Below are 14844 nucleotides of genomic sequence, written 5' to 3'. Positions count from 1 at the left end.
TAGTTATAAAAAAATAAATAAAACTTTTAAGACATCACTAAAATAGTACTAGAAACAATAAACCAGTATGTGCAGCAAAGTGATACGATATAAAGTCAATAGAAAATATCAGTTGCAGGCTACTGAGATTGTACTGCAGGTAGGGTGCTTGCTTTGCAACTGATCTAGCATCAGTTTGATCCCTGGTATCCTATATTGTACCCCAATCCCACCAGGAGTAATTTCTGAGTATAGATCCAGGAATAACCTTTGAGCATTGCTGGATGTGGCCCCAAAATATCAGTTGTATTTCTATATGTATTTCTATAAAAATCAATAAATGGAAATATAACCCAAAAAGTTCAATTTATAATTACATCAAAAACAATAAAGTACCTGGGAAGCAGCTTTTCAAAGTAGGTGAAAAGCTTATATTGATAACTAATTCACTATCTAAAGAAATAGAGAAAACACAAGGAAATGGAAAATTATACTATATTATTAAAATAACTATCCTATCCAAAGCATCATACAGATTCAGTGCAATCCTTATCAAAATTACAGTGGCATTCTCTTTAAAAACATAGAATGTGGGCCCGGAGAGATAGCACAGGGGCGTTTGCCTTGCAAGCAGCCGATCCAGGACCAAAGGTGGTTGGTTCGAATCCCGGTGTCCCATATGGTCCCCCGTGCCTGCCAGGAACTATTTCTGAGCAGACAGCCAGGAGTAACCCCTGAGCAACTCCGGGTGTGGCCCCAAAACCAAAACCAAAAAAAAAAAAAAACATAGAAAGTTTCTTCATAAGATTTATATGGAATCACTAAACTATCTATAGCCCAAGCAAGCCCAAGTGAAAATAAAATAGGAGAAATCATGGTCTTGACTTTAAACTGTATGATAAAGCTATAATTATAAAAAAAAGCAGCATATATTGGAATGAAAGCAGCGTTCAGACTAATGGAGTAGAATTGAGAGCATAGAAAGAAATCCTCATTTGTAGAGTTAATTTAGACAAAGAAAATAATAGAATATGTTTCTGCAACTGATGTAACAAAAAATGAGATAACCAAAAAATAAAATTGGATCATTATCTGACCAGTGTACAAAAGTTAAATCTAATTGGGAAAAAGACTTAGATGATAACCTTTGATCTATAAAGTTGTATAGTAAAGAACAAACAGGCAAACACTCCATGGCTGTTTTCATTAATGTGTTAAGAAATTCAACTCTGGGTCTGGAGTGATATCCCAGTAGATAGGGCTTGCGTGCAACTGACCTGGATTTGATCTCTGGCATCCCATATGGTCCTCTGAGCCTGCCAGAGTGATTTCTGAGTGCAGAGTCAGGAGTAACCCCTAAGCACTTGCCAGGTGTGGCGCCCAAACAAACAAACAAAAAATTAAACTCTAACAGCAAGAAAAAAAACAACAAAGAAAAATTAACAAACAGGGCTACATTAGACCAAAATGTTTCTGCATCACTAAATAAGAAAGGCAACCACCATAGAGGGATATCATGTTCGTTCACATACCATACATCTGAGAAGGGCTAACATTCAAGATTAAAACACAAAATCAACAATTAAACAAACAAGATATTGGAAGAAATAGCATGTAAATATCATGTAGATATACATAGATTAAATTATTAATACCTGTTTATCTTTGTTCATTCTGTGTTTGATATAAATATATTTGCAGTTCGATATTGAGCAGAAATGAAAATACAGGGCATAGGGACATATAAAATGTACTAAAAGCCACAGGTGTTCAGTGTTTTCCTTACTGAGACAAAAAATAGTGTTTCCTGCTGAGTTCAAGTGTTAGGTAAGGTCTGGTTGGAAGTCCTGGGCACAGGAGAAATGGTTAGAGGTGAAGAGAGCAGCCCTATCTCCATTGTGCAAACTGTTGACTTCACTCCCTTATCACTGTGCTTGTCATATTTCATTGGGTTTCAGACAACTTGGCCTGTTCCTCCTTGTTGCACCCAGTGTTACAGACACTTTTGTTTTTAACTTTAAAGATAGCATGTCAGGAGTGTTTGACCCACTTCTTTGAAAAATGTCATGGGTATCTTTAGAGGGATTGCATTAAATCTGTACAATGCTTGGGGAGTATTGCCATTTTAATGATATTAATCCTGCCAATCCTTGAGCAGGGTATGTGTCTCCATTTCCTTGTGTCCTCTCTTATTTCTTGAAGTAGGGTTTTGTAATTTTCTTTGTATATGTCTTTCACCTCTTTAGTTAAGTTGACCCTAAGATATTTGAGTTTGTGGGGCACTAATGTGAATGGAATTGTTTTCATTTTCTTTTTTTTCTTTTTGGCTTCTGGGTCAGAGCCAGCAGCGTTCAGGGGTTACTCCTGGCTCTATGCTCAGAAAATTGCTCCTGGCAGACTCAGGGGACCATATGAGATGCCGGGATCCAAACCACCATCTTTCTGCATGCAAAGCAAATGCACTACCTCCATGCTATCTCTCTGGCCCCTTGGAATTGTTTTCTTAATATCTATTTCTTCTCTATCATTATTAGTGTATAAAAAGACCATTGACTTTTGCGTGTTAATTTTGTAGCCTGCCACTTTGCTATATGAATCTATGGTTTCTAGAAGCTTTTTGGCAGAGTCTTTAGGGGTTTCTAAATATATTATCATGTCATTTGCAAACATTGCGAGCTTGACTTCTTCCTTACCTATCTGGATGCCCTTGATACCTTTTTCTTGCCTAATCACTATGGCAAGTACTTTCAGTACTATGTTGAATAGGAATGGTGAGAAAGGGCAGCCTTATCTTGTATCAGATTTTAGGCTTTTAGTTTATCTCCATTAATAATAATATTTGCCATTGGCTTGTGATAGATGGCCTTGACTATATTGAGAAAAGTTCTTTTCATTCCCATCTTGATGAGGGTTTTTTATCAAGAATGGGTGTTGGACCTTATCAAATGCTTTTTCTGCACCTCACACTGCAGAGACTGGTCCACATCACAAAGAACAAGAACAATCAGTGCTGGCGGGGATGTGGAAAGAAAGGAACTCTTATTTACTCTGGTGCAAATGCCGTCTAGTTCAGCCTTTATGGAAAACAATATGGAGAGTCCTCAAAAAATTGAAAATTGAATGCCCATATGATCCAGCCATACCACTACCTGGGATATACCCTAGGAACACAAAAATACAATTCAAAAATCCCTTCCTCACACCAATATTCATTGCAGCACTATCTACAATAGCCAGACTCTGGAAACAACCAAGATGTCCTTCAACAGATGAATAGCTAAAGAAACTGCGGTACATATACACAATGGAATATTATGCAGCCATCAGGAGAGATGCAGTCATGAAATTTTCCTATACATTGATGTATATGGAATCTATTATGCTGAGTGAAATAAGTCAGAGAGAGAGAGAGAGAGAGAGAGACGCAGAATAGTCTCACTCACCTATGGGTTTTAAGAAAAAATTAAATACATTACTGTAATAAGGCCCTGAGACAATAGAGTTAAAGACTAGAAGGGCTGAAAGGATCGGCTTACAATTTGAAGTTCACCACAAAGAGTATTGAACTCTGTTAGGGAAATAACTACACTGACAACTAACATGACAATGTTAAAGAATGAGAGAAGTAAAATGCCTGTCATGAATACAGGTAGGGGTGGGGGAGGAGGGGGCGCATTGGTGGTGGGAATGTTGCACTGGTGATGGGGTGTGTTCTGTTTATAACTGAAACCCAATTACAAACATGCTTGTAATCATGGTTTTTAAATAAAAATTTATATTAAAAAAGGTAGCATGCCATGTTAAAAAAAAAAAGAGAGAGAGAGAGAAGCAGTGCTGTGTTAGAATTGTCACTAGATTTTTAGTTTAGAGGGCCCTACTGAAAGCTAGAATGCTTAAAATCTTCCTTGAATTGCTTGGCTGTATTAGTCTGTATTAATAATAGCCTGAGATTGTCACAGTAGATCTTATGTATTTTTATTTTCTTTTTGTTTTTTGGACTGTACCTGGATATGCCGCTGGCTTTCTCCTGGCTCTCCACTCAGGATCAATCCTGGTAGGCTCAAGGGACCATATGTGGTGCTGGGGAAAGAACCCAGGCCCACCATGTGCAAAGCAAGTGCTCCACTCTCTCTGCCCTCTTCCAGCCTTCTTAAAAGAAGGCTTTAAGTTTGCTTAAGTTATTTCTTCCTTAGGCCTGTCAAGCATGAAATTTTCCTTAGAAGGTAAGGCTCATGCTAGTCAGTTCTTAGTTGACGGGTTTAAATACTTAAATACTTACTGGGTATTGAAAAAGAAGCAAACCTATTTTTAGAAACTAAAACCAGAAGATATTTTGGCAATGACTGTGAAAAGGAGCCCAGTAATTTAGGACCTGTGGTTTTATATTCCCTCAGAGTCCCTCAGTTCACAATGCTACATTTAGAAGCAAATAAGCTACCTCGAATGTTTTCTGTGGTAGAATGCAGTCTCTCATTTTAATCACAATATTTTTCTTTTCAAAATTTAAATTTAGTTATTATAGATTAGGTCACCCATTTACCAATAGTATCAATGTTGGTTGTTTTGGTTTACCACATCTGACAATGACTCAGAAGATCCTCTTCCCTCACTACTCAGGTGTTACTTCTAGCAATGTTCAGGGCATTGAGGTACTGGAGATTGAGTCTGGACCCCTCACATGCAAAATATTTAGCCTTTGAACTATCTCTCTGATGCCAACAAATTTAGAGCAAAAATATTTAGGAATCAAATTGACAACACTGGAGTAAAAACTTAAACTGTATACCTTTTACCCTAGTTAGTATTTTTTAGTTATGACCTTTTCCAACAAGAAAGAAAATTTCTCATAACCTTTACTTTAAACTCTTCAGTCTCTCTCAGTCCTCTCAATATAATTTACATATGTAACAGTATCGTTTACACTACATCATTTTTGAGATTAAAACTTTTAAGGAATCTTTTTCTAAGTCTCTTTTCTAAAGTTAATATTAAATTTTGTCTTTTCCTTTTATTTAGAAGAATCACCAGGCAGCAATCCTGAGGCTGTGTTCTCTCTCTCTCTCTCTCTCTCTCTCTCTCTCTCTCTCTCTCTCTCTCTCTCTGTCATCTCTCTCTGTCATACTGAAAACATATCCTGCTTCCCTTCTGTGCTGCATAAATTTATTTGCCTCTTTTCACTGAAGATCCTGAGGCTCTGACATCATGTCTGACTTTGGTAAAAAGGTGTTAAGAAATATGGGAGAAGTCCTTCAAAGAAATGAGTTCTCAACCTTTAAAAGTGGATGACAAGGGCAATAGATCCTTTCTGAATGCAAATTCAATCTTCTAATCTCTTAAATTTTTAGTGAAAGTTTAAGAAACTCATGTAGAAAGTATTTCAGCTCTCCATTTGGGCCAGGGCATTCATTGCTTTGAATATACCTAAAGACATGAGGGTTCCCCACCCGTTGAGTCACTTTAAGTAATCACAAGCAAATGCCCTGTTTTAATTTATTATTACCAGAGGCTGTATTTTTAGTTATTTATACTTTTCTCTTTCAGTTGGGTGCATGAGTATTAAAATCATACTTGTCAAATGAGTGTTGAGGGTAGAAAGTATTATCTGATTTTGATATTTGATGTTTACTAGTATAAGCCTATCAATGGTTTAGAAAAGAGGAAAGTAAAGGAAATACTCTGAATCAATACAAATAAAAGTAATTGAACATTCTCTTTTGTTTGTAGAGCAGATAAGACACTTTTTGATCATTTTGAAATTGTGTTTATTACTTTGTGTCTTTATATTATAAAGGGAAATAGACATATTTATTGATATATTATTTATGTACAAAATGTCTACCATTTGATATATTCAGCTTAATCAGTTTAAATATCTTTTTTTTTTTTTTTTTTTGGTTTTTGGGCCACACCCGGGGCACTCAGGGGTTATTCCTGGCTATCTGCTCAGAAATAGCTCCTGGCAGGCACGGGGGACCATATGGAACACCGGGATTTGAACCAACCACCTTAGGTCCTGTATCGGCTGCTTGCAAGGCAAACACCGCTGTGCTATCTCTACAGTCCCCAGTTTAAATATCTTTATGCTAGTACCATACTGCTTTGATTACTGTAGCTTTGTGATACATTTTGAAGTCAAGAAGGATGGGATGCCTAATTTTTTTCAAGATTGTTTGGTTACTTTGGTATATATTTTAGTGTGTTTGTAGCAATATTGAATATTTATTTTCTGTGTTTAAAATGTAGTTAGGGGGCTGGAGAGATGGCATGGAGGTAGGGCGTTTGCCTTTCATGCAGAAGGACTGTGGTTCGAATCCCGGCATCCCATATGGTCCCCCGAGCCTGCCAGGAGCGATTTCTGAGAGTAGAGCCAAGAGTAACCCCTGAGCACTGCTGGGTGTGACCCAAAAACCAAAATAAAAACCAAAAAAAATAATGTAGTTAGGAATGGACCAATAGAACAGCAGGTAGAGCATTTGCCTTGCATATGGCCATATGGCCAACGGTTCAATCTCTGGCATCCCATATAGTTCCCCTTTGTTTCCGAGAAGTGATTTCTGTGTGAAGAGCCAGGATCAACCCCTGATCATTGCTGGGTGTGGCCCCAAAACAAAAAAAATGTATTACAAATTGTCTTATATTGACAACTGGTTGGTATTTAAAAAGTACATATGCCTTGGACTTCTAAGCCTGTATAATAAAGTAGTAGACCAGATGAGTAAAAAATATATATAAGAACTGTAACACTTTAATATAAAAAGTTTACATTATAATGCTTAATCTAAAGGTATATTCTATTAATTTGTTTAATAATGGAACATTATGACTATTAAAAAGGATATTTCATTATTTATTTTGGCATTGAGAAGTATTCATTATTGTTTGCTAAGGAGAGAAAAATAACCAGGACTTCTCAAATTCTAATTGGCACTATAGTTAAAATTTTACATTCACTTGTATTCCTTTTCTAGTCAAATAGTGAGGATATTTTATGTTCTGAAAAACAAAAGAATATATTTGAGTAGGTAGTGTAGAATTTATTTCTGTCTAGCACTTCTGTCTTCCTGAGATGTACCTATAGCACTCAATTGAACATATTTAGGGCATTTTCCAGTTCATTTTATGAAGTTTGCGACCGTTTCCCATTGCAGTGAGAAGATTGCTCACCTCTCGCATCATGATTCAGGTGTTTCCACTTCATGATAACGAGGCCCTGAAGAAACTTGAAGACACCTGGTATAATCGGTTTTTGAAGTATCAGCCGATAGGTAGGTGTCAATAACTTCATGATAGTGAAGAGGAAGACCTACATATGAAAGATATATTGAGCAGTGGTCTAAGACCTCTGGGGATAATTCCTAAATGCTTTACCAAATAGGACTCATAGCTACCTTAGGGGAAAAGTTGTGGGGGGGAATAAGATAAGGTCAAGTAAGCATTTTGGATACTTTATACATATTTTGGGTATATTACTAATCTATTCATTTTTCCTCACTATAGCTATAAAAATCACCATTAACTTATTTGGTATATGTTGAACATTTCTCTGTATGTAGGTATGGATGTTCAACTTTTTAATTGTATTAGGTTTTTTTCTTTTGTTTTGGGTCACACCTGTTTATGCTCAGGAATTTTGCCTGGTTTTGTGCCCAGTAACCACTCCTGGTAGAGCTTGGGGGACCATATATGGTGCTGGGAATAGAACCTCAGTTGGCCATGTATAAGCCAAGTACAATTCATTGTACTATTACTCCAGTGTTTATTTTGTGCTTTGAGTTTATTTTAGTTTTGTTTTGTGGTCATACAAAGCATTGCTCAAGGATTATTCCTGACTCTACACACAGTAATTATATCTGGCAGTGCTTAGGAAACCATATGTGATGCCAAGGATTGAACCTTGTAAGCCATGTACTAGGGAAGTACCCTATCTGCCCTACCTATTACTCTGACACCATCTTTTTATTTATTTTTTTTCTTCAGTATACTGAAATATGACATAGTGTTGGAAATGATCATTTCCATCACTTTTGGAAGGATGAGAGAAGAGGGTACTATGGGTGGGGAATCTGCTTTGAAAAGAACATTTATAACTGGAATGATACGGTGGAAAGATAAATTAAGTCCTCAACTCCAAATGGTTATTGACTATGGCTAAATTTAATATAGGATGTTGGAGATTTGGGACAAGTCCCAAGAAGATGTTTCCTTTGGGAAAGGGCCATCAGCATAGGAGAAAGTCAAGGGGGAAACAGCCTTAGGCTGCAGAACAGCTGCATCAGCTATGGCTGGGTTAGATGATGGAGAAAGGGTCAGGTTGGTCTGTAACTAAGTGGACTCTTTGGACTGACTGCATGTGTGGAGGCCAGACTTACTCTCTCACACTGTTTCTCACAGTACCCATGGGATCTGGGTAATCAGTGATCTCCATCTAACTGAAAAACATGAGTAGCTTTTCTGAAAAGGCTTAAAAAAAAAGTCTTTGGTATGCTTTTACTAAGGTTTTTGTTTTTGCTTCCTTTATAGATAACATTCGTGGCTACTTTGGGGAAACCATTGCTCTTTACTTTGGATTCTTGGAATATTTCACTTTTGCCTTAATCCCCATGGCAATTATTGGGTTGCCATACTACTTGTTCGCGTGGGAAGACTATGATAAGTATGTGATCTTCGCCTCATTCAACCTAATCTGGTCCACGGTGATCCTAGAGGTGTGGAAGCGTAGCTGTGCCCGCATGACCTACAAGTGGGGAACATTGATCATGAAGAGACAGTTTGAGGAGCCCCGGCCTGGCTATCATGGGGTCCTAGGGATCAATCCAGTCACAGGCAGGTCGGAGCCTCTCTACTCCAGCTACAAGAGACAGTTGCGCATTTACCTGGTCTCCATGCCCTTTGTGTGCCTCTGTCTCTATTTCTCTCTCTACGTCATGATGATTTACTTTGACATGGAGACCTGGGCTATGGATGTGCATGAAAGCAATGGATCCATGTGGAGCAGTATCTTGTTGTATGTGCCCAGCATCATTTATGCCATTGTAATCGAGATCATGAACTGGCTGTATCGCTATGCTGCTGAATTTTTAACTTCATGGGGTAAGTTTTGGTACTTTGTATGTAATCTATTATTTGCCTATAAGGAATATTGCTAGAGATAACTCAATGCGGGTTTGCTTCTTGGCACTGCATGGTCCTCTGAACATTGCTGGGAGTGACCCTCAGCACAAAGCTGGAGTATCCCTTGGACACCACTGGTGTGGTCCAACCTCCCCAACCCCGATACATATGACTGTATGCTTTGATCTCAGTGTTATGGTTATCATGTTCTCACTGAGGTTAGTTAATTGACATCTCATTTTCACATCCTCCAGACACATGAAATAGAAGTTATTTAAAACTCTTATATAGAGACAATAAGACTTATCAAGCGTCAGTCAACAAATGACAGAGCTAGGCCAACCCAGACCTTCCTCTGTTCAAGTCTTATATATGAAGATAATTCCATCTATTTTGCACTCAATGCACAGTCTACACTCCTAAGACCATATATACTACTATGCTTTATGTTGAGTGTAAAACAGATGGAATAATATTCATGACATGCTGACTAAATGAATTGTATATAGTATCTGAAATTAGATTGTCTCAATGATGGGGTACTGAGGGCTGCTCCGTTGATATCAGTAAAGGTAGGTATTTATGCTTTTGGTAAAAAGAATTTGCTTATGTTTAAAAGAATGTTGTTTTTTATTGTTGTTGTTAGGGGTTCTACCTAGCACTGCTCGGTGTTTACTTTCGTCTCGATACTTAGAGATTATTCTTACTGAGTAAGGTGTGGGGACCATTATGGGGTGCTGGGCATCAAACCTGGATTGACTCTGTACAAGGCAGGCACCCTTCCTGCTGTACTGTCTCTGACCCTAAAAATGTTTTAGTACTCTAGAAGAAAATTTAGGCTTCATGAATTATAAAGTTTTAGGTTTGGATTTGTTTTTTTGGGATGTGAAGCTACACCAGAGTGCTCAGAACTTAATTTTGGCTTTGTGCTAGGTAGTGCTGGGATTCTACACACACTTGTCAGACATCATCAGTGCAATTTCTCTTCTGCGGGATTCAGTACCGGCCTTAGGAAAATCTTTTGAATAAGGACTCTTCACTACTGTCTAAGCACTCTTTTCTTGGGGCACGAACATGGGAGCATTTTTTTTTTTTTTGATTTTTGGGCCACACCCGGCGTTGCTCAGGGGTTACTCCTGGCTGTCTGCTCAGAAATAGCTCCTGGCAGGCACAGGGGACCATATGGGACACCGGGATTCAAACCAACCACCTTTGGTCCTGGATCGGCTGCTTGCAAGGCAAACGCCGCTGTGCTATCTCTCCGGGCCCACATGGGAGCATTTTTTTTTTTTTTTTGGTTTTTGGGCCACATCCGGTAACGCTCAGGGGTTACTCCTGGCTATGTGCTCAGAAGTTGCTCCTGGCTTGGGGGACCATATGGGACACCGGGGGATCGAACCGCGGTCCGTCCAAGGCTAGCCCAGGCAAGGCAGGCACCTTACCTTTAGCGCCACCGCCCGGGCCCACATGGGAGCATTTTTAAAGGATATGCCATGTTCAGTTTGTCTTGAAAGATGTTGGTAAGTAACCCAGAGCAGCAGCGTGAGGCAACTCAGAAAGAGGTTTATGCAAGCTAAGACTCGAATAGAGGGTATAGCACATTCGGTGCAGCAAGAGGTGGATGACATGGCTTATACCAGTTTTATTATTCAGAACCCTGAGAAATTTGTTGCTCCACTCACTGTTTGAAGTTTTGTGACCCTGTTCGGGTGCCATTCTGTGGGGGTTATTCTGTAGGATCTCAGCTTGCAGTTTGACACAAGAAATCAGACAGTCAAAATTGCACTTTTTAGCATGCAGTGTTGAGCAGCTTCTTAGATCTTACTGAGTCATCCAAGCTTCCTTTCTGCTGCTTCCCTGCCACTTTTATTAGTCTGCGTTTAACATAAATCACCTGAGGGTCAGGGTTTACTTAACTAAGGGTACTCGGGTACTTGTGTTAATTAACTCAGAAAAGATGAAAAGAAAAAGTAAAGTGATTTTACATGTGTCTGAGGACACCCTAGAGTTGTTTTAAATACCTTTTTTAGTGGTTATATAACAAAAGCTACTGCTACTGTGTTTTCTTTGTGCTATTTCTGAGGTTTTTGCCTTCTTTACTAATACTGGCAGTTGCCTTGGGAGGAGGATGGTTTCAGCATTCATTCCCAGGGAAAGGGAGCGGCTGAGTAACAGAGTTGGAGTTTAGATCCAGGTTGTTTTAACACTCTATGAGATGACACTTCTCCAGAGCTCTCCTTTTTTTTTTTTTTTTTTTTTTGCTTGTCTTGTAATTTGGAGGCCACACCCTATGGTCATGATGATCACTCTTAGTGGTGCCTGGAGGACCATATGAGGTTGGCAAAGCAAACAACCTAGTCACTGTATTATTGCTCCTTCCTCCACCCCCTACCCCCGAATATTCCATTTGATCCTTTTACCCTGCCTGTGTTGGAATTTTTTCTCCTTTTCCTGGACATGGATGAAAATTTAAATTTTCCTTTTAATTCCTGTGAGCCACCTGTATAGAAAGCTTTATTGTCCTATTCTTTGGTGGTTGCTGTCAGTTATGACTGTCACCACATACTTAGGATCTCTTTTTTAGTGGCTATTTACTCATTTACCAACACATACCACAGTTCTCTGCACCAGTAATATTTAAAATGCAGTATCAGAGTGCAGTGCCAATTGCGGCATCATGACAAATGTGTCTTCATCTGAGTTTTGGTCTTGTTTGGTGTTCTTAGTGATGAATAGTGACCTTGAGAGGCAGCCCAGAACATTGTGCTGGCAAAGACTATACTGTCTTATTTTTTTTTGCCTGCCACCCTGTGCAGGTCTTCCTTTTCTGCTAGTCTATACTCCCCAGGTGGTTTTCTGATCCTGAAGGAATTACCTCTCCTTTTACTATTTCAGAAAATCATCGATTAGAATCTTCTTACCAGAATCATCTCATTCTGAAAGTTCTAGTGGTAAGTTGAATTTTTAATTTACAAAATAATTTAGTTATGAAATGAATGCTTATTATGTAGCACGTAGCAACATATTTACAAAGACTTGCTTATAATTTATTAGTTACTATATATTGTGTGAGTAGGCAAAAATTAATGTGTTTATATACACATTTAGTAATAGTATGACAAATGCACGGAAAGTAGTGCCAATATCCAGTCTGTAATGTTTATTCGTTTCCTTTTGGTCACTTCTTTGATTCACTGTTTAGTGATCATTCCATTTATTCTAAAATTGCTTAGTGACAGAACATTATTTTTTTTCCAATGTAATGGAGTTAAAGCTGTTGCCTTGCCAAGAACCTCAGGATCTCCCTAGCATTGGACACATGCAGCTCTACAGGTCCCTTGGATGACCAGAGCAAGCCTTGGCATCATCATAGGACTCAAAAATCACTGCATCTTAGCTCCCTTCCATTGAACCCCTCACCTTGTTGACTGAAAATCACTGAAGAAGAAGCCCCAGATCTGAGCACCTATTGAGAGAACTCCTAAAACCTCCTTCCAAAACCCTAAAACACTATTTTTCAAAAATTTTATCAGAGAGACTTCTAACATCTAAAAGGTTCCCAGCATGTTTTAGTAGCTTGAAGGAAGGAGGTAGCGAGCAGGCATTATATAACCAGCCTGCTATTTGTATAAAAATTTGCACATTTTGCGTCTTTCCAGCATTGTTATAAATAACAAAGAAATGAGAGCTTGAAAGCACCTCAGTTTTGAGGAGATTAGCTCAGCACCTGTAAGATAAGGGGACCAAGGAATAGAGTCCTCTGAACCTCCAACTGCACTTGATTGCACACAGTCCATGTACTTTGCTCCCAAGAGCCCTCACTTAGAAGGAAGGAGTTTTTGTTCAGCTATAGAAATCATTTTAAGAGGTTTATTTATCAGTCCTTTTTTGATGTTGTTGTTCTATAGACCTTTAAAAAAATCAGAAAACACTGTTGATTAGGAGGGTGTTTTGGATTCTGGAAGTAGGAACATTTATAGCTGCAAAGGTAGTAGAAAAATAGAAAAATGTGTCATAACTAGATAATAAGAATACAATATGTATATTTATTACTTAGTAATTTGGGCATTATAAAAGGGTCATGCAGCCATGCATATTTATGCACTGTGAAGGTCTCATTCTAATACTGTGAATGGCACCAAAACATTGGTGCCAGATCAGTAAGGAAGTTGCCTTCAATATTTGTGTAAGAAGGCCTGGGAACATGAAATGTGTTTTTTATTTTTTTTAAGTTCATTTTAAAATGGATGCCTGGAAAGGTAAAAAGCTTCATTTATCTCTAGAAGTTTGCTATTTGTGAAGCTTTATTATGTCTTATAAAAGGACTCCTGAGTGAGAATCTACTCATAAGATTGCATTTCTTATGTCTCTTTCTTCAATTTTAATCTAATGGGAGAACATTTCTCACCTTCTGGGCCTTTTTATATGCCACTTCAACTCTAACTTAGTACCTCAGCTCTGCTGGTGACTGTATTGATCTGACTCTGCAGTGATTCCCCATTTCCTCATTAATCAGCTGCTCACACTTGTACACAGAACAGCCTTTGTCTCAGAATGTGATGCGGCTGCACAGTGAAAGTCACCAGCATGGGGCTGGAAGGCAGAAAAGAAGCAGTTACAGCAGGGAATAGTTCCTGGTTCTTGAACAGGGTAACTGCTAAAATGTCATTTGTAGCAGTATCCCCCTGATTGGTGCATGTCCCTGGCTCCTAATGTCTTCTACACACACAAACACACGCACACACACAGCAGCACAGATTAATTTTTTACCGGCTCATGAAGATCACCAAGCTCAACAGACCAGCTTGTTGATGTGGCCAGTCTCTAGTCTCTTGCTAATGTCACTTGGGTACCTTGATGTGTTTCTCTGAGGATGGGAAGTTTTAGATCCCTGGTAATAAATTAAAGATGTCCTAAACTGTAAGAGATTGGGCAGCCAGCTACTGCTGCCCCACTGTCTTGGTATCCCAGATCCTGCAGGGAAGGCTAACTCTTGCCATGGCAGCTTATTGTTAGTTGGCATCTTGATCCATCCTGCCAGTTCTTAATTTTTCTGTCTCGGTAAGGATCCTGTTTGGGTAGGATGAGGTGAATTGTAGGGAATGACACTACCTGAGTGTCTGAGTTGCTAGGTTTGCAGGCCTCTTTTCTTACAACCCCTTCTCTTGTAAGCAAATAATAGGTAGGTGAGATGCACTGGTACTATATTGTTCTGCGATTTTTGGGAGAGGGGGGCGGGTCCTGGAATCTCAGGCAAGTTTGTCTTTCTCTTAGCTTGTTTTAGAGTTCTCCATAAGTTCCCATTGTGTTATTTTCAGAGTTTAAAAATATGTTTCTAAAGGAGGAGGAGTGAGGCAAAAGTTTCTGCTATCTTGAATGGACTAGAAGACCCACATTGATTTATTTATTATTGTTGTTTGTTTGTTTTCAGTACTAGGGCTTGAACCTAGGATCCTATGCATGTGAAGCATGTACTCTACGCAGCTACCTCTAAGGCGCGACCCACTGTATTTTTACAGGACTCTAAACACTATTAATTGTTGTTCTTTTCTCCCACAGTTCAACTTTCTAAATTGCTTTGCCTCACTTTTCTACATTGCCTTTGTCCTGAATGATATGAAGCTTTTACGTCAGGTGAGTATGAACCACAGAAAGATTGATTTCATAGAGTTTAGACGTGGATCCTATTTTTATGTAATGTAATTGTATTCATATAGTTAATTCTGCAAATATTTTAAATTTGATATATTTTCT

The 14844-nt window shown here is 38.6% G+C and overlaps 1 protein-coding gene across 1 annotated transcript in view; it reads left to right on the top strand.

Annotated features, from left to right (window-relative positions):
* Positions 1-14844, top strand: part of ANO10 (anoctamin 10) — a 186477-nt gene that overhangs the window by 18182 nt on the left and 153451 nt on the right. The window contains 4 exon segments of the mRNA XM_049777443.1: positions 7128-7244; positions 8500-9069; positions 11986-12041; positions 14650-14724. Coding sequence (XP_049633400.1) covers positions 7128-7244; positions 8500-9069; positions 11986-12041; positions 14650-14724 — 818 coding nt within the window.

This window comes from Suncus etruscus, chromosome 7 (genome assembly GCF_024139225.1).
Source record: "Suncus etruscus isolate mSunEtr1 chromosome 7, mSunEtr1.pri.cur, whole genome shotgun sequence".
Classification (NCBI taxonomy): Eukaryota; Metazoa; Chordata; class Mammalia; order Eulipotyphla; family Soricidae; genus Suncus; species Suncus etruscus.
Note: the sequence above shows the minus strand (reverse complement) of the source record. Positions and strands in the feature narration are given on the sequence as shown.